The sequence below is a fragment of the Rattus rattus genome, chromosome 1, assembly GCF_011064425.1.
Source record: "Rattus rattus isolate New Zealand chromosome 1, Rrattus_CSIRO_v1, whole genome shotgun sequence".
Lineage (NCBI taxonomy): Eukaryota > Metazoa > Chordata > Mammalia > Rodentia > Muridae > Rattus > Rattus rattus.
In genome coordinates, this window is record NC_046154.1 from 251,412,917 (window position 1) to 251,438,152 (window position 25,236).

At 51.1% G+C, this 25,236-nt stretch overlaps 2 protein-coding genes across 3 annotated transcripts in view; one reads left to right on the top strand and one right to left on the bottom strand.

Moving 5' to 3' along the window:
* On the top strand, positions 1 to 21,209 carry L3mbtl2 (L3MBTL histone methyl-lysine binding protein 2). Of its 2 annotated transcripts, none has more exons than XM_032918297.1 (17): positions 1 to 113; positions 2,375 to 2,612; positions 3,817 to 3,950; positions 5,340 to 5,463; positions 6,014 to 6,093; positions 8,984 to 9,101; positions 9,691 to 9,825; positions 10,304 to 10,392; positions 14,770 to 15,001; positions 15,369 to 15,445; positions 15,764 to 15,868; positions 16,641 to 16,788; positions 17,123 to 17,205; positions 17,536 to 17,770; positions 18,148 to 18,213; positions 19,184 to 19,294; positions 19,959 to 21,209. In XM_032918297.1, the coding sequence occupies exons 1-17, from the start codon at positions 90 to 92 to the stop codon at positions 20,069 to 20,071; spliced, it is 2,112 nt and encodes a 703-aa protein (XP_032774188.1). In that variant the 5' UTR covers positions 1 to 89; the 3' UTR covers positions 20,072 to 21,209. The 2 variants fall into 2 exon arrangements, with proteins under 2 accessions (XP_032774188.1, XP_032774196.1); XM_032918305.1 differs by having other exon boundaries at positions 20,011 to 21,209.
* Chadl (chondroadherin like) overlaps positions 19,157 to 25,236 on the bottom strand; it is a 12,626-nt gene continuing 6,546 nt past the window's right edge. The window contains exon 6 of the mRNA XM_032918288.1: positions 19,157 to 19,368. The gene's annotated coding sequence lies outside the window, so the exon portion shown is untranslated. The remainder of the gene's footprint in view (positions 19,369 to 25,236) is intronic.

Here is a 25,236-nt window from a genome sequence, read left to right on the forward strand (position 1 = left end):
GGGTAGCCAATGAGCACACTCTCGGAGAGCGGTGAGGGCAATATGGCTTCCTGCACCTGGTGACGGTTGAGGAAATTGTATTTGGTATCATGGAGAAACCGCGGGGCACTGAGGTAAGAGGGTAAAGGGTTCAGTCCAAAGGGGGAAAGGGAGCCCCGAACGCCTCAGTCGGAGGACGCGGAGTTTTAGCGATGTCTGGGTGGTGGAGAGTTGCAGGATTGATAAACTGAGGTACGGAGCTTAGTCCCGGCCGGAGGCTACAGAGGTTCCTTTTGGTTTGATGACGAAGGAAGGAAGGCAACGCCTGGTTTCATGATTCTGAGCTTTAGGATTGGGCGGCCTGTCCCTTCCACGCGGGAAGTAAAGGGAGGGAGATCAGAGTTGGTTATTATTCCACGCGGGGAGCGTTCACGTGCAGGTCTCCCAGTGTACTCACGGCCATCTTCTTTAGTGAGGGCTTAAAACAGCCTTTTGGATTGACATAGCTAGAAAGTGCAAGAGGTTGTCATCAAGAATGTCAGTTTCCAAAACTCTGTTATGCTTTATGTGTGGCACAGCAGCCGATGACCCACCGCATCTTGCATTTGAGGTCTCCATTTCCAAGCGGTCATAATTGCTAATTTTTATTGAGCACTGTTTTGAGTGTTTTACGTTTATCATCTCTTCCCAGAATATTATTAAATAGTGGTATTGTCCTCATTTGGTGGAAACTGAGGCAATGCAGTTGACTTGCTGTGGGTCATACAGCTAGGAAGCACCAGAGATCTCATTTGAACCTTGGCTCAAAGCCTCTTTCTCCTTACCTTTGTTTTGCTCCCCGCCCCTCCCTCGTCCTCCCCCATCCCCCACTTTTCCACTACAAGCTAGGTACGTTTTTATGTAGCGTCCCATCTCTACCTCACATTCTGTGACCCGTAGGTGAGAAAATTGAGTCCCACGGACCTTAAGATCCGTAGCTGATTGAAATCAGCTAAGCTCACGGCTGTGGTGCATACCGCTATGCAATTAGTCTCTGGGAGTCATTTGACTCAAAGCCTCCTTGGGATAACCTGGGTCTCAATTTTCTCAGCCTTTTTTTTTTTTTTTTTTCTTTTCTTTTCCCCTGTTTTCCTTTTTGGAAGAAAACAGGTTTATTGAATGCACTGCAGGGGACAGTAGGCTAGGCATCAGCAACAAGAGGGCCACTGCCAGCCTTAAATTTGTTTCTGAATTGAAATCATTTGGATGTGCATATACAGAAGAGGGAAGAATGGGTTTCAAATGCCTTCGAGCCCATTGAAAAATGTTTGAGGTGCTTAGGGTATTTCCACACTATTGTATAGATCTCTGATCCCTGGCATAGTTTTTTGACCCAGTAGTGGTGTGTAAGCAATGTTTTTTCAATAGACACTGTACTTTGAAGTTGGAATTTTGCCCTACACCCAAGCCATCAGTACAAGAGGTCCTGGTGCTGAGCAGAGGCTCAAACCAATCACAGCTTGCAGTTAGCCACGCAGTCATTAGAGGAAACAACCCATTTTCCTTCCTTCCTTTCTTTCTCTTTTTCCTGTTTTGGTTTTGATTTTCGGGGAACTTGTTTTGTAGATCAGGCTGTCCTCAAACTCACATAGATCCATCTGCCTCTGCTTCCTGAGTGCTGGGATTAAAGGCATTCACTACCACACCTGCCTTTTTTTCTTCTTCTTCTTCTTCTTCTTCTTCTTCTTCTTCTTCTTCTTCTTCTTCTTCTTCTTCTTCTTCTTCTTCTTCTTCTTCTTCCTCCTTCCTCCTCCTCCTCCTCCTCCTCCTCCTCCTCCTCCTCCTCCTCCTCCTCCTCCTCCTCCTCCTCCTCCTTCTTCTTCTTCTTCTATCTATTATCTATTAGCCAGATGGTGGTGGATCACTGCATTCAAGGTTGACATGGCCTACATAGCTAGTTCCAGGGCTTCTGAGAGAAACCCTTTTTTCAAAAAGAAAAGAGAGAGTGAAAGGGAGAGGTGGGAGTATGGGGGTCCTAGCTGTGTAGACCAGGCTGGTTTTAAGCTCAGAGTGATAGGTCTGCCACAGAGTGCTAGGATTAATGATGTGCACCACAATACCTAGCCTCCTAGAAGTTTTAAATGAATGTTCAGCACATATGTATGTATGTATGTATGTATGTATGTATGTATGTATGTATATTGGTTTTTCATGACAGGATTTCTTTGTGTAGCCTTGGCTGTCCGAGAACTAGCTTTGTACCAGGCTGGCCTCAAACTCATAGAGATCCGCCTGCCTCTGCCTCCCCACTGCTGGGATTAAAGGGGCTTGCCACTGCCACCCCAGCTCATAGTGGGTGGATTAGCCAATTTGTAACCTCTCTTGTCAAGCTGAGCACGGATTGTTTTCCCACTAGGAGACGCCATCTTCAGAGCCAATGGAAGAGGAGGAAGATGACGACTTGGAACTCTTCGGGGGCTATGATAGCTTCCGGAGTTACAACAGCAGTGCGGGCAGTGAGAGCAGCTCCTACTTGGAGGAGTCAAGTGAAGCAGAAAATGAAGATCGGGAAGCAGGGGAGCTGCCCACCTCACCTCTGCATCTGTTCAGCTCTGCGAATAACCGCGCCTTGGATGGCAGTGGTTCTGAGCCAGGTGCTTTCACAGTGGCCTCGAAGAGGGAGAGGAGGCAGGAGGCTGTGGAAGAATCGGGGAGTGGGCGGAGCCATCCAGACTGTCCTTAAGGGTCATTTCCTCTCTGCAGTCTGGTTTCCAAGTCTTGTTCTCCAAGTCTTGTGTTTGCTCAGCGCTTGTTAAATTCCATTCTATGTGGACTAGGCTAGGCAGTCCCCGAGTCTGGATCTGAAGACAGTGATACTCAGTGGTGTGAGTACTTTTGAACAGAGGGACAAGAGGTAGCTTGTGGGCTGCAGGCTGGCAAGTGGAGGTAGGGGAGGTACAGGATAAAGTGGTCTTCAGGTCAGAAGGCAGGTGCAGAGGTGGGCAGAAGGGAGTGGCCATGAACCATCTGGAAGCCAGTTGACTTCAAAAAGGTGGTGCTTGGATGGCTGCTAGGCCCTGTGTGAGGGTGCGCAGAGTGGGCAGTGTGTCCTTGAAAAGAGGCAGGCTCCAATCTTCAAACAGCCCCTCTGTGCCTTCCACTGGCACTGGTGGGCCATGCGTCAGCTTTCCTTCCGCTCATCCTGGCTTCTCCATTTTACTTGTTCATCTTTCTTCCTCTGTCTTCTTCCCACCCTTCTCTTAGGAGCTGAGAGTCAGGACTAGCAGGGGTCATTAGGGAGAGCAGCTGAGCCCAGGGGCTGGTGTAACCCTGGCTGCAGGTTAGCCTCATCTGGGGAGCTGGGAAAGCCCTTCAGATGGTCATGGCAACCTCCAGCCACAGCACTGTTTACAGAAGGCTCCTCGGGTAACACTGTGTGGTCAGACAGTGCCGCTTGTGCACTTGCCCCTGTGAGAACAAAGCTGCAATATCTATTGAGGGACTTCGGCACCTATCCTCTTGTCACGATCTTTGCTAAAACTTGCCGACCAGATTCTCCACTTATTCATGTGGATTCCCAGTCTCATAACCCCAGCCCTAGATACAGAGAGAAGGGAGGTGCATAGATGGGGTTCCAGCTGCTGAAGAGACTGATGGTGGAGGAGCAGTTGAGCCTACAAAATTGAGGGCAACACACAATGATACTTGCTCTTGGAAGAGAACGCCACATACTTTCTCCTCCTCTCTGTCGACCTCAGAGCCTAGCACTCACATGGTTGATGTGGTGCTCTGGAATTTTGGTTTTGTTTGACTTAAAGTAATTATGTCAGGAAGTCACATGCTGAGTTCTCTTCCTAGCTGTCTGTGAGATGTGTGGTATCGTGGGCACAAGAGAAGCTTTCTTTTCAAAGACCAAGAGGTTCTGCAGCGTCTCATGTTCCAGGAGCTACTCTTCCAACTCCAAGAAAGCCAGTATCTTGGCTAGACTTCAGGTGAGAGGGGCCACTTACACCCGTCTTGGGCCTGGAAGCTGAGCTGGGGCCCTCATGTGATTGGAGGCAAATGGCTTAGCCAGCTTGGGGATTCATTCCTAGAGGTCATCTGGGGTTCATGAGACCCTGCCTCAAAAAGTGCCCCCCCCATTTATTAATTTAGATTTTATTTTTATGTGTATGAGTGTTTTGCCTGAATCTATGTCTGTGTACTGCATGCTTACAGTGTCTGAGAAGACAAAAGGAGGGTGGCAAGTCCCCTGTCAAGTGGAGGCAGTTGTGAGCCACCATGCGGGTGCTGGGAACTGAGCCTGGGTCCTCTGGAAGAGCAGCCACTGCTCTTACCCAGTGAAGCCATCTTACTAGAGCCCTTATTTTATTTTTGAGACAAGGTTTTGCTGTGTGACTCTGGCTAACCAGACTAGCCCCAAACTCACAACGATCTGGCTGCCTCTGCTCCCCATTGCTGGGCTTAAAGGTGTGCTCTCCCACGCCCAGCAAGTCTTATTTTAAAAGGCCAAAGCGTTTGGTGTCTTTGAGGCAGTGGTTCTCAACTTTCCTAATACTGTGACCCTTGAATACAGTCCCTCAGGCTATGTGGCCCCAACCATAAAATTATCTTCGGGGTTGGGGATTTAGCTCAGTGGTAGAGCGCTTGCCTAGAAAGCGCAGCAAGGCCCTGGGTTCAGTCCCCAGCTCCGAAAAAAAAGAAAAAAAAAAAATTATCTTCATTGCTACTTCATAGCTGTGATCTCACTGCTGTTAGGAATCATAGTGTAAGTGTCTATTCACAGGATAGCCAATAAGTGACCTCCTTGGAAGGGTCACATGGTCACATTCAATCCAAAGTAAGTTGAGAACCATGTCTTGAAAGTCAGACTTCGTGCAGCCGTGCCTCTGCTTAGCTGCTGTGTTGCACGGGTTCCTCCCCTTTATCACTGGTGCGTAATTATCTTGTATAAGTGAGCGTTCCCTGGGACACCTGCTGATCGGTCTGCAGAATGTTCTCTCCATGGAGCTGGGAGCGTGGAGAGAGAGGACTGACTGCAGTGATAATGTCAGGGAGAGGCTCCTGGAGAGGTTGGAGGCCTGAGTGACACGCGTCTGCTATCTGCAGCTGTGCTGACCGTCCTTCCGTAACCGTCTCCTGAGGGTTCTCACTCGTCATTACTTTTACAGAAGAAACTGAAGCCTGGAGATTAGAGAGCTGCACCAGGCGCTTAGTCACTCTGCTTCCTGACTCCATGGTGGTTCATGCCTGGAACCCCAGCCCTCAGGAGGCCGAACACAATAGCTGCAAATTCCAGGCCACTGTGTCTCAAAAAACAAGGCAAAGTAGCAGCAGACTCAGGTTCTGCCCACAGCCTGCACACTCTTTTTGCCCTGCAGGGAAAGCCCCCCACCAAGAAAGCCAAAGTCCTGCACAAAGCAGCCTGGTCCGCCAAAATTGGAGCCTTCCTCCACGCCCAGGGAACAGGACAGCTAGCAGATGGGACACCCACAGGACAAGACGGTGAGACAGGATCCTGGGAAGGGAGACGAGCGTGCAGATGGCCAGCTGGGAAGTTTGGGGATCCAGGCCAACAGTGAACTGTCTCCACCTGCTGGCTTTTGTGGAAATGGCCTGGACATTCCCCCGTCACACAGAAACCAATAGTTAGCTGCTTTACGGCTCTTTGCATCTGTCTCCATGGCTTCTCCCTGGTGCAGGGCAGGTCCAGGGTGTGTGGAGCAGGTGGGAAGGTGCCCTCATTTTCCAGGCATAGCGACTGCTGAGCCCCAGAGAGGCTGAAACTGCACTGTGTGGCTGCGTGGCAGTCGCTGCTCCTCCTGCCTGTGCTAAGTAGGTGTGGCCAACGACTGGATGCAAGAGGATCAATTTAACCCCAGATCCGAATTTCCCTTTCTGTGGAGCAAAAAGGAGAGAAGTCTCTGGGTGCTTCACAGTCCTGATGGCCATTAGTAGCCAGGGACTTGTTTCTAGAGCCCCATGGGGCCTCCAGTTCCTGTCCTAACACGGTTGCTGTAGGTACCCGCCTCAGCTCTTCCTTTGTACTCTGCAGCTCTGGTCTTGGGGTTCGACTGGGGGAAGTTCCTGAAGGATCACAGTTACAAGGCTGCTCCTGTCGCCTGCTTTAAACACGTGAGTGTCCTGACCGTGGAGGGGAGAGGTGGGGATGGGGAGGTGGGGACGGGGATGACTACCAGGGGATAGCACAGCTCCGGCTGCCTGCCTCACTGCTCCCTCCCCACACCTCAGTTGAGCTAGTCTGAACAGTGGCCAGAAATCCGCCTTCATCTTGAAGGCCTGGAGTTGAAAGCACTGGCTGCTCTTCCAGGGTCCTGAGTTCCAATTCCTAGCACCCACATGGCAACTCACAACCATCTGTACTCCTACCATGGGTTCCTATACCCTCTTCTGGGGTGTAGACACAGATGCAGACAAACACCAACATATGTGTGTATAATTATATACATACATTATTAGACATAATGTATTATGTATATACACACATAACTATATATACACATACGTATATAATAGTATGTACATATACCATGTATGTCAAGTGTAGTGGCATGTCCCTTTAATCCCAGTATTTGAGTGGTAGAGACAGGTAAATCTCTCAGCTAGTCTGGTCTGCAGAGTCCCTAGATCTGAAATTGCCCCTGGTTTTTGAAGGGCTGATTTATTATTTACACAGTAGAGCGTTGGGTGATCTGAAATCAAAGGTGTTCTTTTTTTTCATTCTCCATGTTTTGTTCCCACATTAAAATTGTCTTCTTTTGTTGTTGGTGGTGGTGGTGTGGATGGTGCACACTTTATTCCTAACACTCAGGAGGCAGGGGCAGGTGAATCTGTAAGTTTTTTATATTTTATGTATTTACATTTTTTAAAAATTTATTCATTTATTTAATGTATATGAGTATACTGTAGCTGTCTTCAGACACACCAGAAGAGGGCATCAGATCACATTACAAATGGTTGTGAGGCACCATGTGGTTGCTGGGAATTGAACTCAGAACCTCTGGAAGAGCAGGCAGTGCTCTAAACCGCTGAGCCATCTCTCTAGCCCCTGCTTCACATTCTTTAGAGGTGGAGGACTGTGATGGCTGTGAGCTGCTGCTGTGTGGGTGCTGGGAACTGAACCCTGGTCCTCTGCAAGAGCAGCAGTGCTCTTAATCCCTGATCCTCTTCAGCCCTGCTTTTGGTTTTGAGGAGTTGGTTTTTGTTGTTTTAATTTTGGGGTTTTTTTTTGTTTGTTTGTTTGTTTGGCTTTTGGTTTTCGGCTTTTGAAGACAAGACTTCTCTGTGTAGCCCTAGGTGTCCTGGAACTCACAGAGATCTGCCTGCCTCTGCCTCCACTACACCTGGACTGGTGTTTTGGTTTCACGTATCCCAGGCTGGCCTTGAACCCCCTGCCTCAACCTCCCAAGTGTGTGTCAACACGCCCATCCTTCTACTGGTTAACTCTCAGGGCCCAGCTCACCTTTGCTGGCACCAGGACTTACTTGCAATTTGACCACGAAGCTGCACCCTCAGCCCTTGTCTAAGGCCCCTTCTGATGCCAGACACACTCCAGTGGGGGCTCCTCGTTCTCCCTGACAAGTGAAGGGTTGAGGCCTTGTTTGTCTCTTTGGATGAGTTTGAAGTCAAGAACTGAACAGTGCCCAGCAGCTGTACCTTGTGCTATCCTAGAACAACATCTACAGCAGGGCTGCTTTTGTCTATAACTTTTTTTTCCTTTTTTTTTTTTTTTTTTTTCTTGGGCTGGGGACTGAACCCAGGGGCTTGCGCTTCCTAGGCAAACGCTCTACCCCTGAGCTAAATCCCCAACCCCCTTTTTTTTTTTTTTTTCGGAGCTGGGGACCGAACCCAGGGCCTTGAGCTTGCTAGGCAAGCGCTCTACCACTGAGCTAAATCCCCAACCCCTATATCTTTTTTTTTTTTTATTTAAGACAAGGTCTTATAGCTCAGGCTGGCCTAGAACTCACTATAAATACCAGGCTGGCCTGAGAGCAGTCCTCTGCCTCAGTCTCCCAAGTACTGGCACACAGATGTCAGACACCAAGCCCAGTCTCTTTTTCCTTTCAATCCCATTTCCAAAAGCCTGGCAGAAGGCTTCCTGAGGCTGTCTTTTGACCTCAGTAAGCCATGCTTGGCCTTCCTGGATTGTCCTGCTTGTCCTGTGCTATGACAAGTTGTTCCTAGGTCCTACTGTGTCCTTCCTCTGAGTTGCTTATTGTAGGGAATTAGATCATATTTAACACAGATTCATATGCTCTGTACAGAGCTTGCCCTGTATGTCTGGGCCACTCCATGCTTCCCCAGGTCTATGTGAACCTGTCTACCTAGGGATGTGGATGGTTTCTGGTTCAAGTCAGGTCTGAGTGTGGAAAGTGATGCTTTTCCTAAAGGAGTTTCAAGTTCCTGTTGGCAGCAAATCAAGGATTAAGCATTGGGAAGGAAGCCAGAAGCCACCCAGAAGGAAGGGACTGGGTCGAGTGTGGATGTTGTTCTGCCAGCCCTGTGTTTGAGCCCAGGTTGAATAATGTTAGGGAGGAAATGTCTGTACTAAGACACTTGTACACCAAAATGTCCTCACTGGGGCTGGAGAGATGGCTCAGCAGTTAAGAGCACCGACTGCTCTTCCAGAGGTCCTGAGTTCAACTCCCAGCAATCCCATGGTGGCTCACAACCATCTGTAATGAGATCCGATGCCCTCTTCTGGTGTGTCTCAAGACAGCTGCAGTGTACTCACATTCATGAAATAAATAAATAAATCTTTAAAAAAAGAAAAAGGTCAGGAGCTGGCCCTGCAGTGATGAGAACCAGGTCTGTGTCAGGCCCTCCCCGGGGCTCTGCCTGGTGGTTAGTTTCCCGCCCTTCCATGCTTCTGGACAGTGGGCACGCCCTGTTCTTCTCTTCAGTCGTAGTTTTCTGCACTGTGCATGATGTGAAGTGAGGGTGCAGAGGATAAGAGGGCTGAGGAACTAGCTCCTCAGCCACCATTGCTCTCATCGCCACACAGGTACCCCTCTATGACCAGTGGGAAGACGTCATGAAGGGGATGAAGGTAGAAGTCCTCAACAGCGATGCCGTGCTCCCCAGCCGGGTGTACTGGATCGCCACTGTCATCCAGGCAGCTGGTGGGTGTTCCTCTGGCCAGAGCAGGTCTGGAGTTTGTCTGCCATGTGTCATATCTAGTGGGTGGATGGTGTTACAGGGTGAATGGGTTTCATAAATCAAAACATCAGCCACTAGCTTTCTTTCCTCTTCTTGGAGATTCTCCTCCTTTACATGGGAGGACTAAAACTTGAAAGTTGGTTTTGTTTTGTTATGCGTTTGTATGTGTAGTTGGTTGTTTTTGCTTTTTTGAGACAGGGTTTCTTTGTGTAGACGTGACTGTCCTTGAACTCACTCTGTAAACCAGGCTGGCTTCAAAATTAGAGATCTGCCTGCCTCTGCTACCTCCTGAGTGCTGGGATTAAAGGCGTGCCCCACCTCCACCATCTCCTTTTCTCTTTAATAAAGTTCATTCTGGGGATGAGGAGGGTATAGAAATCACCAGCCCAGAATGCTAAGAGTACAGCACTGTGTTTTGTTCTGTGTGTCGGGGACCCCACTACCCTGGAAGGAGTTCCTGGAGTAGGAAATGGGGAGCCTGGCTGGTGCTAGAGAAGGCCTGAGAGCGTGCCTCTCACGCCACCTTCAGAGGTCCCCTGTCCTTCCTTTCAGGGTACCGGGTACTGCTCCGATATGAAGGCTTTGAGAATGACGCCAGTCATGACTTCTGGTGCAACCTGGGGACTGTGGACGTCCACCCCATTGGGTGGTGTGCCATCAACAGCAAGATCCTGGTGCCTCCACGGAGTGAGTCAGTGAGAAAGCTCCCATGCTGCTTCCTGTAGGGCTCTGGGCAGAAGCCTTCCCTACCCAGTCTCGAAGTTTGGGTTTATAGTGCCTGTTTGTTGGTCTTGTTTATATATATAAACTTCCTATATATATTTACTTTATGTGTATGCGTGTGCCTGAGTGAATGTCTGTTCTCCATGTGTGAACCATGAGTGCAAGAGCCTGAGGTCAGAAGGTATTAGACCTTGGAGCTGGGGTTACAGATGGTTGTGAGCCACCATGTGGTGCTGGGAATGGAACCCATGTCCTCTGGAAGAGCAACCTGTGCTTTTAACCACGGAGCCATCTCTCCAGCTCCCAGAGGCTGGTTTTATAAGATGCCGTCATCAGTGGCCTGAAGTTGCAGGACTTAATAGTTATGTCTGTGTAGCTGATTTCTGGGTTGGTGAGGTGTTAACTAAGTCTATGTCACCAGTTCCTGCCGGTGTCTCTGCAGCCATCCATGCCAAGTTTACTGACTGGAAGAGCTACCTCATGAAGCGGTTGGTGGGATCCAGGACACTTCCTGCAGATTTCCATATCAAGGTATGGCTGGGTTCCCAGCTCGTTCCCCTCCCTCCTTCCCTCCCCACTCCCCTCTCACTTCCACCCCTCAGTTTTTCCGTCCTTCATATGACCCATTTTAGGCATTTGCTTTGTTTTTGTGGTTCTGGGGGTGGGACCTAGGGATTTCCATACACGAGCACTGTGAGTAATGCGCTAGTTTCCCATCATAAAACTCTTCTGTGGGGGTTGGGGATTTAGCTCAGTGGTAGAGCGCTTGCCTAGGAAGCGCAAGGCCCTGGGTTCGGTCCCCAGCTCCGGAAAAAAAAGAACCAAAAAAAAAAAAACTCTTCTGTGACCCCTTGCGCAGGCTTCAGCCCAGTGCTGCTTCAGGTGCTGGGCCACCTGCCTCCCTGCCAAGACCTTGGTCCACCATATTAATCGTGTTGCTTTGTTGGCCTTTTGGACTTTAAAATCTCCCAGATTCTTGCCTTGCTTTCAGCATTTTCAGTAGTGTCTGAGGTTCCATTGCTGTGATAAAACACCGTGACCACAAAGCAGGAAACGGTTGATTGTGTTTATACTTCCACATCGTAGTCCATCATCCAAGGAGCTCGGGGCAGGAGCTCAGGAAGGAACCAGAGGCCAGAACTGGAGCAGAGGCCATGGAGGACAACTGTGTCCTGGCTCGCTTTCTCTCACAGTTTGCTCAGTCTGATTGCTTGCTTATTCTTTTGGGTTTCCTCAACCCCAAGATAGGGTTTCTCTGTGTAACCCTGACTATCCTGGAACTCACTCTGTAGGCCATGATGGCCTCAGAACTGTAGATCTCCCTTCCTCTGCCTCCTGAGTGCTGGGATTACAGAGGTGTGCACCACTGCACGACTTAAACCTGTTTTCTTACAGCAACCAGGAACACCAGCTCGCATGGCACTGCCCACAATGGGCTGGGCCCTCCCTCATCAATCATGAATGCACCTTAGACTTGCCACAGCCCAGTCTGTGGGGCAATTTCCCCATGGAGTTTCCCTCGTCTAACTGACTTTAGCTTGTATTCAGTTGACATAAAGCAAACTGGGCAACACAGAGTAATCACTCAGAGATGGCATTATGTGCTGGTAAGAGACAGCACTATAGGCTGGTCATGGTGGCACATGCCTTTAACCTCAGCACTTGCAAGGCCAAGGCAAGGGGCAAGTGGATCTCATCTTGAGTCTATATTATGAGTCCAGGTCAGTTCACGTATCTAAGTTCAATTCCCAGTGCCACGTCCGGCAGCTCAAAACTGTGACTCCAGTTCCAGGGGACCTGATACCCTCTTCTGGCCTCCACACGTACCCACACACGTGAGTACACATGAATAAACATCAATTAAAAACCACACTGTGGGAATACAAGGGAAATACATATACATATGTACAAGATATATATGTATGTTATTTATAGTATACATATTTTTTTCTTGCCTAGATTCTCCAAGCTGGTAGGAGTCATGCACACAAGTAGTGATAAAAACAGCCCCCATCTGAGCTGGGGCTCTGCACCCATCAGTGTGGACATAGCTGTTCAGCCAAAGAAAGCTACTTTGGCTGAATATGGTGGCACAGTCTTTAAGTCCAGGACTTGAAATGTAGAAGCAGAAATAGATGGATCTCTGTGTGTTTGAGGCCAGTGTGGTCTACATGACAAGTTGTAAGCGAGCCAGGACTCTACAGTGATCCTCCTTCATAAAAGAACAAAACCTTAGAAAGCCGCTTTACCTGGCTGAGGCATGTGCATGTAGGAACCGTTTAGCAGAGACAATCTGAGGCTCACAGAACTAACTCTGTCTCCCACCTCGGTTCCTACCTGGTGGACCTCACTGGGCCATCTCCCAGATAGGTACCTGGGCCAGCTTGAGGCCTCGTGCACACGGCCTTCAAGGTGTCCTTATGAGGTTGGGTAGGCTTCCCAGCAGGATGCGGGAGTGTGGAACACTTGGTGCCAGGACAGGTTCTCAGAGGAGCAGGCTTCCTCTGGTTTCCCAGCGACAGTGGCTTTTGGATTGTACCTGCATGGATACTGTGGAAGCCAACTCTGAAACAAGACCTTTGCATTTCCTGGGCGTTTGTGTCTTCTCCATTAACTGTTCCTCTGCTCCACATTCAGCCAAGTCGAGCTCTGTCTCCTGTTTCCCCCTTGCACAGTTGGCAGATTTAGGGATGGGGCAGTGGCTTCTTGCTTAGGCAGCACTGTTACAGGTAGATGAGGGCGGGTGGTGTGGCCCACCAGGCCTCCGCTTTCCTCACACTCACAAGGACGTGGGCATGTTCCACGTGGACCAGTCTGCGAGGCTGTGGTGATTGCTGTCTGCCCATCCTGCTTTGCACTTTGGAGGGGCAGTGTGTAGAACGGGATGACTAGTCCCTGTTTGGGGCAAGAACGAGATGCTGTCGGGCAGTACAGGATTGCAGACAGGCTCACTGGGAAGCCTTGGCCGCTCACTGCCTCAGAAGACTTGAAGTACTGGGCTTTGACAGGGTGACCACTGGGAAGCACTGGGCCGTTACTTTGCCAGGCGCCTCTGAAAGCAGGGGTGTTAGAGCAGAATGGGGTGGCTTGCAGAGAATGCCCCAGACATGGTCCTTTGACTGCCGTACAGTAAGTGCACAGTGTGTGGGTTGGTGTCGGCCAAGGCAGCCTCAAACTAGTGATGTAGGTGAGGGGCTGCCCTTGACCTTTTTACATTTATTTATAACGCATGGTAGAAGTGTCATGACAACCGTGTGCATCCCAGGAGTTGACCTCAGGTCTTCAGGCTTGGCAACAAAGTTCTTTTACCCACTGAACCGTTTAGCAAGCCTAACCCTGAACTTGTAATCCTCCTGTGTCTGGCTTTGAAGTGCTGACATTGCAGACAGGAACCACCAAGCCCATGCACTGATATTTCAGGGGTTTTGCTGTTTGAGACAGGGTCTCTCTACGTAGTACTGTCTGTCCTGGACTTAGTCTGTAGCTCAGGCTGGCCTTTAACTCAGGTCTGCCTGCCTCTGCCTCCTGAGCCCTGGACAATTAAAGATGTGCACCACTATGCCCAGGCACAGTAATGTTTTGTTCCTCACCGGGCCTGGTGTGTCTGCATGCATTCATCCTTTCATTCTCTTGCAAAAGAATGGGCCTTAAAAGGAATGTGTTAGAGAAGGCCAGGTAGCGTAAGTGGCTTAAACCTTACAGGCCCAGACCTGTGTTACTCTCCTAGATGAGCTGCTGTCACCTGTGGTTGATGGCAGGAGGTAGTCTAGTCTTGAACTTTGGAAAGGCAAGGTCTCTGGTTTAGGATACTGGATTAGCTCTTCTGTTACTGCCTTGTAACCTCGGAGATTGTCCCCTCCAGCGTTTTAGAAGCAGCCCTGCTCAGTTTGAGCATTGGTAGGCCAGAGCTGCTCTTGAGTCTACTGCATCCTGGTGCTAAAAGCCCTACAGCCCACCCTAGATACAGACATCTTGGTTGTTGTCTACGCTTTGTGGACTGCTGCTGTTAAAATTCACTAAGCCCTAGGAGTCACATATGAAATATATATTTAAAAAGACAGTCTCCACATAATCTAGGCTGACTTTGAACTCCCTGTGATCCCAGATTGGCCCCTACCTTTTGTATGCTAGGATTATAGCTACAATACCACTGGACAAAATCTTACATGTGCCGCCATAGAGGACCAGAGGCAGAAGAGAGTGCAAGGTGCCAGGGGTCAGAGCAGAGCTTGTGAAAAGCCCAGGCTGGATGCCAGAACTAAGTCTGCCTACACTTTTCTAGGTCATTTGAGTTCCCTTGGTCTGAAGTAGATTTCTGGGATTTCCATCACCCTGACTAGCTGAGATCTGGTGAGACGAGGTACCCACTGAGAACTATAGGCCTGCCCACTGTGCTATTCTAAGGGATTGGGGCTCAGGCAAGACAGGAGGGCTCGGGGACTCTGAGATTTCACCACCCTTCCCTGTCCCCTCTGACTCTTAAAATATATATATATAATTTTATGTGTATAGGTGTTTGGCTGCATGTGAGTATGCATGTTGTCCCTTGAAGGCCAGAAGAGGGCATTGGGTTCCCAGGAATTTGAGTTATGGAAGGTTGTGTCAGCACTGGTAATCAAACCTGTGTCCTCAGGAAGGGCAATGTTCTAACTGCTGACTCCTCCTACAGCTCCTCCTTTGCTTCTCCTCAGTTTGCTTTGTTTTTTCAGGACCAGGGTTTGTCTTTGTAGCCCTGGCTGTCCTGGAACTCAACTTGTAGACCAGGCTGGCGTCAGACTCAGCTCCACCTGCCTCTGCCTCCTGAGTGCTGGGATTAAAGGCCTGGGCCCCCACACTCAGCTCCTGCTGACAGCAGGGATACAGGGCTGGGTAACTGAAGCAGACGCACGCCTTCTTGTGTCCCTGCAGATGGTAGAAAGCATGAAGTACCCTTTTCGGCAGGGCATGCGCTTAGAGGTTGTAGACAAGACTCAGGTGTCACGTACCCGCATGGCTGTGGTGGACACAGTAATTGGGGGTCGCCTGCGGCTCCTCTATGAGGATGGTGACAGTGATGATGACTTCTGGTGCCATATGTGGAGTCCTCTGATCCATCCAGTGGGTTGGTCACGGCGTGTTGGCCACGGCATCAAGATGTCAGGTCAGTAGAGCCCCTGGCTGGTAAGTCTCCAGGCTTAGCCTCCCCCTAAAGATGAGTGGGCCTTTGCTGTACCTCACAGTAGTGCAGTGAAGTGCACTATCGTTGCTGCCCAGCAAGTGACAATGTGGGGAATCAGAGAGGCCAGTGACTCAGGTCACTCAGCTCAGTCTGAACAGCCAAATCGCCTTGTAACGCAGATGGTATTGGCACAGTGCCAGGACCAAAGAGCGTGCATCCCCTGTGCTGAGTCCACACTACCGCCCCACGGTCAGGAAGCAGGTGGGACAGAGCTGAGACAAAGGTGGGAGAAGCATGTGATACCCAGTGGCGTCTTCAACTTCCTTTTCTTCTCTGTCATCTCCCCTAGAGAGACGATGTGACATGTCTCATCACCCTACCTTCCGGAAAATCTACTGTGATGCTGTTCCTTACCTCTTCAAGAAGGTGAGGTACAGCCTGTGGGCACTTTTCCTCTTGGCCATAATCCTTCGTTGGCATCTCTCTGGGACTGACCCTTGTCTCTTTCATAAGAGATTGTTCCACAGTCCTAAACATGCTGAGAACCTTAGAGTAGATTGAACCAAGGACCCATTGCAGCCCAGTTCAGCTTGTCACGGCCTCCTAAGTTCTGGGATTAATAGGCGGGCACCACAGCACCCAGTAGGACTGTCCTTTGCCCTCTGTTGCCATCCCAGGCCTGCAGTATCTGAAGGATCGTTCCTTTGCCTTCTCCTGAATCCCTAATTGCTTCATTCCTTTAAGGTCCGAGCTGTCTACACGGAAGGTGGCTGGTTTGAGGAGGGAATGAAACTAGAGGCCATTGACCCTCTGAATCTGGGCAATATCTGTGTAGCAACCATCTGCAAGGTGAGCCTAGGCTACCCTTCCGGCCTCCCACATGGCTGGCTGAGGGTTGGATGGCACAGCTTTGCACCCACTGTAAGGTCCTTGGAGCCCTGACCTAGCTGCTCATATCGCCCTTAACTTCTGTGTGGTGGAAGGAGACTGTTCCTGGTCTTTGCTCAGAACCTTCATGGTAGGGTTTAGACTAAATATCTAAGCCTTGTCCTGTGTCAGGTATAAGCATAATGCTGACCCCTCGTGTAGGCCTTTCTGCCACTAGTCCTCCTTTGCTTGCCCAAAGCCTCAGCCCAGCTTCTTGCTCCTACCTGCCATACAGCTTACGGACACTGTATTGTCCACCTGGCCACATGTAGCTGTGTCCAGCCACATGCTATCTACATACTCAGGGCCTGGGGGCAGTAAGGCAGGTGCAGCCCTGGCTGGCATGGGTTGACCAATGGTGGAGAGTGTACACTGTTCCTGAGTACTGGGTTCTCTGCCAAACTGGGGTATTTTGGCATAAGGCAGAATTTAGCCATCCGTTTGGATCCATGTCTCGTGTCCAATCATAGCCACCTATTTGGAGGGTTTGCAGGTGATAACACATGCCATCCATTTCCCTGTACCCTCCCCTAGGTTTGGTTTTATTTTTAGTTGCATTTATTATGTGCATGTGCATGGAAGTCAGGACACTTTGTGGTCATTGGTGTGTCCTTCCACTGCATGGGTCCTAGGGTTGGAACAGGCTATGCAGGACAGTCTTTGCCCTTTGAGCCATCTTGCTGGCCCCACCTAGGTGCTCCTGGATGGCTACCTGATGATCTGTGTGGATGGGGGGCCGTCCACGGATGGCTCAGATTGGTTCTGCTACCACGCCTCCTCCCACGCCATCTTCCCAGCTACCTTCTGCCAAAAGAATGACATCGAGCTCACACCCCCAAAAGGTAAGACTTCAGGATGCAGTCACAGCCCAGATTCCTGATGTGTGGCTGTGGCATGGGAGAGAGGAGGGGCCTCTCCAGCCACCACTACCTTTGCACTGCCTGGGCTGACCCAGCTGATGTATAGCTGGTGAACAGGACTCCTGTGTTAGGGCCATCCAGGAGCTGTGCAGCAGGACTGTCCTCGAGGAGGGGCCACGCTGGAGAGCAGGGTGGCTGCAGACTATGCTGGGACTCGGCTGCAGGGTCCCCAAAGTGTGTGCTCTGCCCTTAACCCCCAGGTCTGTCTTTGTGACTCTTGCTTCCTCACTCCTCCTCTTCACACTCTCCCTTCCAGGGTATGAGACACAGCCTTTTGACTGGGACAGCTACTTAGAAAAGACCAAGTCAAAAGCAGCTCCAGCGAGACTCTTTAACATGGTGAGGAGACTCCAGGGCTGGGTTGGGGAGTCTGTGGCAGCGGCAGCCAGGGACAGTTTCAACCCCTCCTTTAAGTCTTACTGCTAGGATCAGTAAAGCGGCTTCTAGAAAACTCTGTGGTGTGGAGACTTGCTAGCCACTGTGTGGACTCGGCCCTCCTCCACAGAGGGATTGGCACCTGAGAGTTGAGTGGAATTGCTGTCTGAAGGAACCTCTTCCAATGGCTCTTCTCCCTCCTCTCAGTTCTGCCAGCAGCTCCTTGCCTACCTGGGCGAGCCTGCTGAGGCCTAGCACTGGCCAGCTGGCAGATGGCTTCCTTCTTCCAACCAGGACTGCCCCAACCATGGTTTCAAGGTGGGCATGAAGCTGGAGGCTGTGGACTTGATGGAGCCACGGCTCATCTGTGTGGCCACCGTGAAGCGCGTGGTGCATCGTCTCCTGAGCATCCACTTCGATGGCTGGGACAACGAGTATGATCAGTGGGTGGACTGCGAGTCCCCCGACATCTACCCTGTTGGCTGGTGTGAACTCACCGGCTACCAGCTCCAGCCGCCTGTGTCCGCAGGTAGGATGGGGTTGCCCAGCTCAGAGAGCTCTTGGATACTCGTCACCTGGCTTTCCCCTTCCTGCCATCTGCTCCAGCACATGCCCAGCATCCTCTGGCATGAGACCGAGAAGGCTCCAGGCTGCTCTGAGCAGAGCTGTGTGCCCTGCCTCTCCCCTGCCCTGCAGACCACCTTCCTTCATCTTGCCTGCTCTGTCCTGGGCCTGTCCTGTGCTCCCAGACCCCTGGAGCAGAGCTGGTGACAAGGGAGTGGATGGAATAGCCGCTCTCCCGCCCCTCCCCCATCCTGTTCTCAGTGTCCCGCCAGTGCCCTCATAGGGAGGTGTCCTGTGACCTTCCAGAGCTCTCTTCCCATGTCTTGTTCTTTCAAACATTAGAACCAAACACACCTCAGAAAGGCAAGGACGCCACGAAGAAGAAGAAGAAGCAGTTTGGGAAGAAAAGTAAGTGAAGCACGGGGCATGGCCTCTGGCTGCTGCCCATGCAGTGCTCCGTGCTCCCCTTGTGTTTCCTGGAACTTGCCGCACGGGGACCCTGTGCCTCAGGGGACACAAATAGGAATGTAGTGTGTGCTGAGGAAATGGCTGACGGCACTTGAGGAAAAGAGAAGGGGTTCACACCCTTTCCCTGCTGCTGCTTGTCTGAAGCAACCTGTCCATGCTGCTTCTGAGGAAAGGGCAGAGAGAAAGAAACCCACCTCCTCCTACACTGCCTCCTGGCACAGCTGGTCATGGGGTTACAAGAGGATGGCACAGAAAGGCAGGTGACAAAGTCACTCTCAACTGCCTAGTGTGAAAGGCACTGCCACAGCATGGGCCTCAGGCAGAGAAGAGGATATTCTGCAGTGAGACAGCCACAGCAGGGACTCGGTGTCCCCGGGTAGGAGTGGCATTCGAGTTGAGACTGTGCTGTTCAAAGTGGGGACCTGAACATGCCATGTTCCATTTAAGAAATCAAACATCACCAGGCAGTGATGCACACGCCTTTAGTCACAGCACTCGGATTAGAGGCAGCTGTGTCTCTGTGAGTTCAAGGCCAGCCTGGTCTACCAAGCAAGTTCCAGGACAGCCAGGGCTACACAGAGAGACTCTGTCTTAAAGGGAGGGAGGGAAGGAGAAAGGAAGGGAAAGAAAGAAAGAAAGAGAGAGAGAGAGAGAGGGAGAGAGAGAGAGAGAGAGAGAGAGAGAGAGAGAGAGAGAGGAAGGGAGGAAGGAAGGAAGGAAGGAAGGAAGGAAGGAAGGAAGGAAGGAAGGAAGGCAGGCAGGCAGGCAGGCAGGCAGGCAGGCAAAGTATCCATAACTGTGTTGACCTCAGGCCCCTGGCTGCTAAGGGGCACTGAAATGGAAGTCCAGGTCCCTGGCCTGGCCCCACATTGCCAGCCAGCACTAATGCTAGGTTTGTTTTTATTCATAGGGAAAAGAGTCCCATCAGCCAAGACTCGGCCCCTCAGACAGGGCTCCAAGAAACCCTTACTGGAGGACAACCTTGAGGCTTTGGGGGTCTCGGAACCAGTTCCTGATGACAGTAAGAGCTGGTGGGCTGGGTTGAGTCGGGGACAGGCTGCTCCATTCTCAGATGTAGTCCCTTTGCTTCTCTACCTGGACACAAAAGAATAGACTCAAGTTTGAAGGGGATTTTCCAGGCACCAAACAGTTTTGGAACCACTGGACTAGAAAAATCTCCTTAACACCCTCCCAGCTCTGAACTGAGAAGTCTCCTCCCAGCCATGTGTCCTGACTTTCCTTCCCACTCCAGCCCTTATACCCCCATGCTCACTAAAGTGGGTAGCAGGGTGTCTGTGGGGTGCCAGACTGCTGGCAGAGTCCTGCTGGCCAGGACGTGCCCGGGGCCTTCACTCTCACTGCAGTCTATGGGGGTTGTGTGCCACAGCACGCGTAGCATCAGCCATATTTCAGGGTGGTTCTCTCGCACCCTAGGGTGTCCATCAGCCATCAGCTTGGCTGCAGATGCATTTATCTCACCGGCTGTGCCTGCAGCCTCACCCTCTGTTGCTGCTCCTGGGAGGGGGAGGGGGGGAGAGGTTGAAAGTGGTGCTCAGGCTCCCTGCTTCCTCCAAAGCTCTCTGAAGGAGGCTAACTTCCTTAGCAGCCTCCCATCCCACCCCCAGGCCGGCACACCTTCACACACTCATTCCCCGCTCTCTGCCTCCCTCCCTCCCTCTCCACAGTCATCGCTGTGTGCGTGAAGGAGGAGCACCAGGACATGGCCTCGCCTGACAGGTCACCCAGTCCACCGCTGCCTCTCCCCATCGAGAGCATCAAGCAAGAAAGGGACAACTGAGACTTCCCTGGCATCAGCCTGGAGGCTGTCTGAAGCCAAGCCTGGTCAGGAGCAGAGAGGGGGCCGGCTTTACTGCTCTGCAGCAAGTGTCCAGGGCCTCCTCCGCCCTCTGCGCAGGCCTGCTGACTGGTCAGTGAGTTCTAAGCTGGCACACTCATTGCACCCTTGGCACACTGGAAAACTAGACTGATCCCATGTGTCTACCCAGGCGAGTGGTGGAAGTAAGGCTATGGAGCAGCTGTAGGTGGGCAGCCCATGCTGACGCTGGGTGTGGACATGGCCACCTCTGCCCAAAATAAATTGAGCATCCTCTACCTCCTGGGGGCACCCTGGCTGATGTCCCAGGGGCCCCATTGTGGCAGGTGATTGACCAAGGTGGTGGGTTTGAACCTTGACCTCAGGGATGGCAAGAACACTGACTTCTTTCTTAGAGGGAGTGGTTGGGAGGACATGCAGGGACCTGTGCCCTAAGGCAGACATGGGCCAGGCTGCCTGCTGCTGGGCACAGGACCAGACAGTAGTTGACCCATGCAGTCTGGGGTGCTGACTGAGGCCATCCTCTAGAGCCGAGCTTGGGTTGGACCTAAGGTTTCCATTCCCCTGCCTGGTCAGCAGGGCCACTGCTCAGCATACCGTCGCTACAGTGTTGGCTTTTGATTTCCCACTTAGACACTTTAGTTGTTTATTTTTGAGACAGGGTCCATGTAGTACTTGCTGTTCTGGAGCTTGAGATGTAGCCCATGCAGATAAACTGATAGGGATCCCCCTGCCTCCGCCTCCTCGTGCTGGGATAAAGCTGTGCGCCCAGCCCCCAGCTAGACACTTTGGAACTGGTGGTGTAGCCCTCAGTATCATCTTGAACACCAGTGGGGGCTCCTGCAGTGCCCTTTGTGCTTCACTGGGTTTTGGACGAAGCAGTGAGGCCCCTGCTTCCTGTCATGTAGTGACTGTAGTGTGCTGCGTGACTATCTCGGTCAAGTCCCGTCACGAAGATGGAAGTCCACAGCCTAAGGCAGTGCCTGCTCACAGCTGCCTGTATCTCGAGCTGCAGGGACCCTGTGCCTCTGGTTTCTGTGGATACAAATGTGTATGCCTTAAAAAATCATTAAAAAAAAAAAAAAAAAAACTTTGAAGAAAATAGTATCGGATGAGTCGACCTGGGCCCCTACGAGCGGATATTGGAGAAAGGTGGCCCAAGTGTGCCTTTAGATGTCTTAAGCATGAGGTCTCCTGACAAAAGAGGGTGGAGCTGGATGTTTGCCCTTCATTCCAGGCCTGGCCTCCCCAGACTCCCTGTCCTTTGATAGATGAGCAAAGGGAGGCAGGCTGTGGGCTCATTTGGTAAAACTTCAGAGCTGGGGGGGCTGGAGAGATGGCTCAGCGGTTAAGAGCACTGACTGCTCTTCCAGAGGTCCTGAGTTCAAATCCCAGCAACCACATGGTGGCTCACAACCATCAGTAATGGAATCTGATGCCCTCTTCTGGTGTGTCTGAAGACAGCGACAGTGTACTCATCTATAATAAATAAATAAATCTTTAAAAAAAAAAAAAAAAACTTCAGAGCTGGGACTGACTGGGGCTTAGGCTGCTTCCCCTCCAGATTCTTGTTATTCCGTTAGAACAACAGAAACAAGCTCTCATACAGCCCAAGCCAACCTCAACTTCTTTTTTTCTTTTTTTATTTTTTTTGTTCTTTTTTTCGGAGCTGGGGACCGAACCCAGGGCCTTGCGCTTCCTAAGCAAGCACTCTACCACTGAGCTAAATCCCCAACCCCCAACCTCAACTTCTGATCTCTCGCTTCCTGAATGCTGGGATTACAGATGTGTGCTACCACAGCTCTGTGAGACAAGTTCCTTGCAGAGTATATTCTGACATGGCCACTTCAGTGTCAAGTGTGAAGACAGCTGCCACACAGAGGGTAAAGCAGACTGCCCTCTGTCTCCATAACAACCATAGCTGTATTGTCATTGGTGGTCCTTGCAGCTCACCTGTCACTAGTTCCAACCCTGGCACAAAGTTGGAGGAGTAGTGTTAGTGATAACTGACAGAACTGATGCACAGAGCTGATGTTGCTGATGTTAACAGGTCAGACTTGTGGTCTTACTAGGTAGCTCAGGCTGGCCCTCAACCCAACCTTGCTTCAGTTACAAAAGTTGTGGGACAAGGTCTTGTGAGTTGGTGGGTTCTGAGAATCAAGCCTGCCGCTGTAGCCCCTCTTGGAAGTGTGGATTTTTTTGCCTTCGCGTGCCTGTGGATGGAAACTGAAGGTCTTGGAGTCTTAGCACTTGAGTTGCCGGCTAGCATCCCCTTCCACACACCCCACTTCCTCCACTGAAGGCCTGCAGTGACCATTAGAGCAATTCTCAATCCTTCAGGAGCCCACTCCTTGCTTCTCAAACTTCTGCAGACCCAATCTCAACAGACCTTCCATAACAAGCCAGGCTACACATTGGGGATATGTTTGTTTTTTTTGTTTTTTGTTTTTTTTTTTTTTTAATTTATTTGGGGTTGGGGATTTAGCTCAGTGGTAGAGCGCTTGCCTAGGAAGCGCAAGGCCCTGGGTTCGGTCCCCAGCTCTGAAAAAAAGAACCAAAAAAAAAAAAAAGTATTTATATGAGTATTCTTGCTGTCTTCAGATGCACCAAAAGAGGGCATCAGATGCCATTACAGATGGTTGTGAGCCACCATGTGGTTCCTGGGAATTGAACTCGGGACCTCTGGAGAGCAGTCAGAGAAGCACCTCTCCAGCCTGCTAATTCATTTCGGATCTTGGCTTCATTCACAGATGTGAACAAAGGAAGGCTGAGGATAAAATGGTTGCTTAAGTGTGCAGGATAAGTGGCAGCAATGTGGTGAGCTTGGGTTGATCTGCAAATCACCATTGCTGGGACACTCCTTAACATACCGTTCCTGGACCACACTGAGTTTGCTGGGCTTCATGCCGAGTGCAAGAGCACTGCAGGTGTGGCCTGGCCTTCCTCCAGACCCTGGTGCTAGGGAACACCCTGGAGTGCCATCCTCCGTCAGCCCCAGGGGCGTGTGAGTGGTGACCTGGACTCAGCACAAGCTCTGAAGAGCCCACCTCCAGTCAGCATACACTTGGAAGGGGTGCGGTGGGTGTGGGCTGGCAGGGCATTTAGTGGGTAAAGGCACTTGGCACAAAGGACCTGAGTTTGATCCTGGAACCCTCATATGAGGTGGAGAAAGTGACTCCCTTGGGTTGTCCTCAGATCTCACGCACACTATGACACATGCACCTGCACACATACAAATGTAAAGATTATATGTAAATACCAAGGGTGATGGCCATGGCTGGAGAGATGGCTCAGTGGGTAAAAGCACTGGCTGCTCTTCCAAAGGATCCAGGTTCAAATCCCAGCACCCACATGGTAGTTCATAGCGGTCTGTAATTCCAGTTCCAGGGCATTTGAAACCCTCACACAGACATAGAGGCAGAACACCAAAGTAAATACAAGTTTAAAAGGGAGGAGGGGCCCTCTTAGGCTATTTGTGGAGATATTCTCAGGTAGCACAGGGTGACCTTGAATTTATCCTGCTTCCCAAGTACAAGATTACAACAGTTCCTCACCATCTCTGTCCCTCCATTTCTAGTGCTGGCACATGGACTGTAACTTGTCTAGAACAGGTCTGGAGGAAGGGTCATGCCCCTGAGTATCAATTCTGTAATTCAAGAAGGGCTTCTCTGTGTAGCCCTGACTGTCGTGGAACTCACTCTGTAGACAAGGCTGTTGGGGAACTCAGAAATCGGCCTGCCTCTTCCAGGAGGACTCGGAGTAAAGGCATTCATCGCCGCCGCCTGGATTTGTGTCCTGTAGCTTGAGATCTTGCTTTTCTTTGTGTGTGCACTTGCATGTGTGGTTATCAGGATAGCCATGAGTGCCAGCTCCTGCCTTCTACCTTCAGACGGTCTCTGCCTACCTCACCACCACCTGTCTCTCGTAGCCCTGCCTCTCCTGCCAGTGCTGGTGGAAGCCAGAGCTGTTAAGTGCCCTTGAGCTGGGATGACAAGCATTTGTGAGCCGCCCTACATGGGCGAAGGGAACCAAACTTGGGCTCTCTGCAAGAGCACGGAGACCTCTCAGGCCCGGGGTCTCTGTTGTTTGCAGTGAGCCCAGGCCGGCTGGCACATGAGCTTCTGGGAGTCTCCTGTCTCAGCCTCCCATCGTCCTGAAGAGTGCTGGGTTATAGATGACCCTGCTGTGTGTGTGGCAAGTGTACCCCAGACCCATAGTGAGGAATTCCTTCCCCCTCTAAACCTGCCTCCACAAGGAACAGTTTGTGGCTTAAACTATGGTTCTCTAGAAGGCAACTGAACTCCCCGTAACGCAGAATCTGACCTCTTGGAATTAGGGCCTTCTATTAAGCTGTTGTGATAACTTAAAAGGCCATTCTATTTGAGCTGCCATCTTTATGGAGAGGGGTTGTGCAGACTGATAAACGGAAGGAGGCCAGCATGAAGAGATGGGGGCCACACTGAAAGAGGCAGGTTAGAGACCTCACAGGCGGGCCGGAGAGATGGCTCAGCGGTTAGAGACCTCACAGGCGGGCCGGAGAGGTGGCTCAGCGGTTAGAGACCTCACAGGCAGGCCGGAGAGGTGGCCCAGCGGTTAGAGACCTCACAGGCGGGCCGGAGAGGTAGCCCAGCGGTTAGAGACCTCACAGGCGGGCCGGAGAGGTAGCCCAGCGGTTAGAGACCTCACAGGCGGGCCGGAGAGATGGCCCAGCAGTTAGAGACCTCACAGGCGGGCCGGAGAGGTGGCCCAGCGGTTAGAGACCTCACAGGCGGGCCGGAGAGGTGGCCCAGCGGTTAGAGACCTCACAGGCGGGCCGGAGAGATGGCCCAGCGGTTAGAGCGCCGACTGCTCTCCCAGAGGACAGGAGTTCAACTCCCAGCACCCACATGGTGGCTCACAACCATCTTAATGGGACCCGATAACCCTCTTCTGGTGTGTCTGAAGACAGCTACAATGTGCTTATATATAATAAAAAAAAACATTAGAAAAAAAGAATGTCACAGGCCACCACTGGCCAAAAGCAGCAAGATAGGATCTTTTTATTCCAGGCTTCAGTTGAAAATCAACTTTGATTTCCAACCTCAAGCCTCCAGGACAGTCAGGCACATTGTTGTGGTACCCAGTTCGTG

Bases quoted from the DNA above. Each gene is read 5' to 3' on its own strand.
- L3mbtl2 (XM_032918305.1), top strand. From the start codon at position 90: ATGGAGAAACCGCGGGGCACTGAG. The intron at 3,951-5,339 runs GTGAGAGGGGCC...TTTGCCCTGCAG, and splicing joins GTATCTTGGCTAGACTTCAG to GGAAAGCCCCCCACCAAGAA. The intron at 9,826-10,303 runs GTGAGTCAGTGA...GTGTCTCTGCAG, and splicing joins GATCCTGGTGCCTCCACGGA to CCATCCATGCCAAGTTTACT.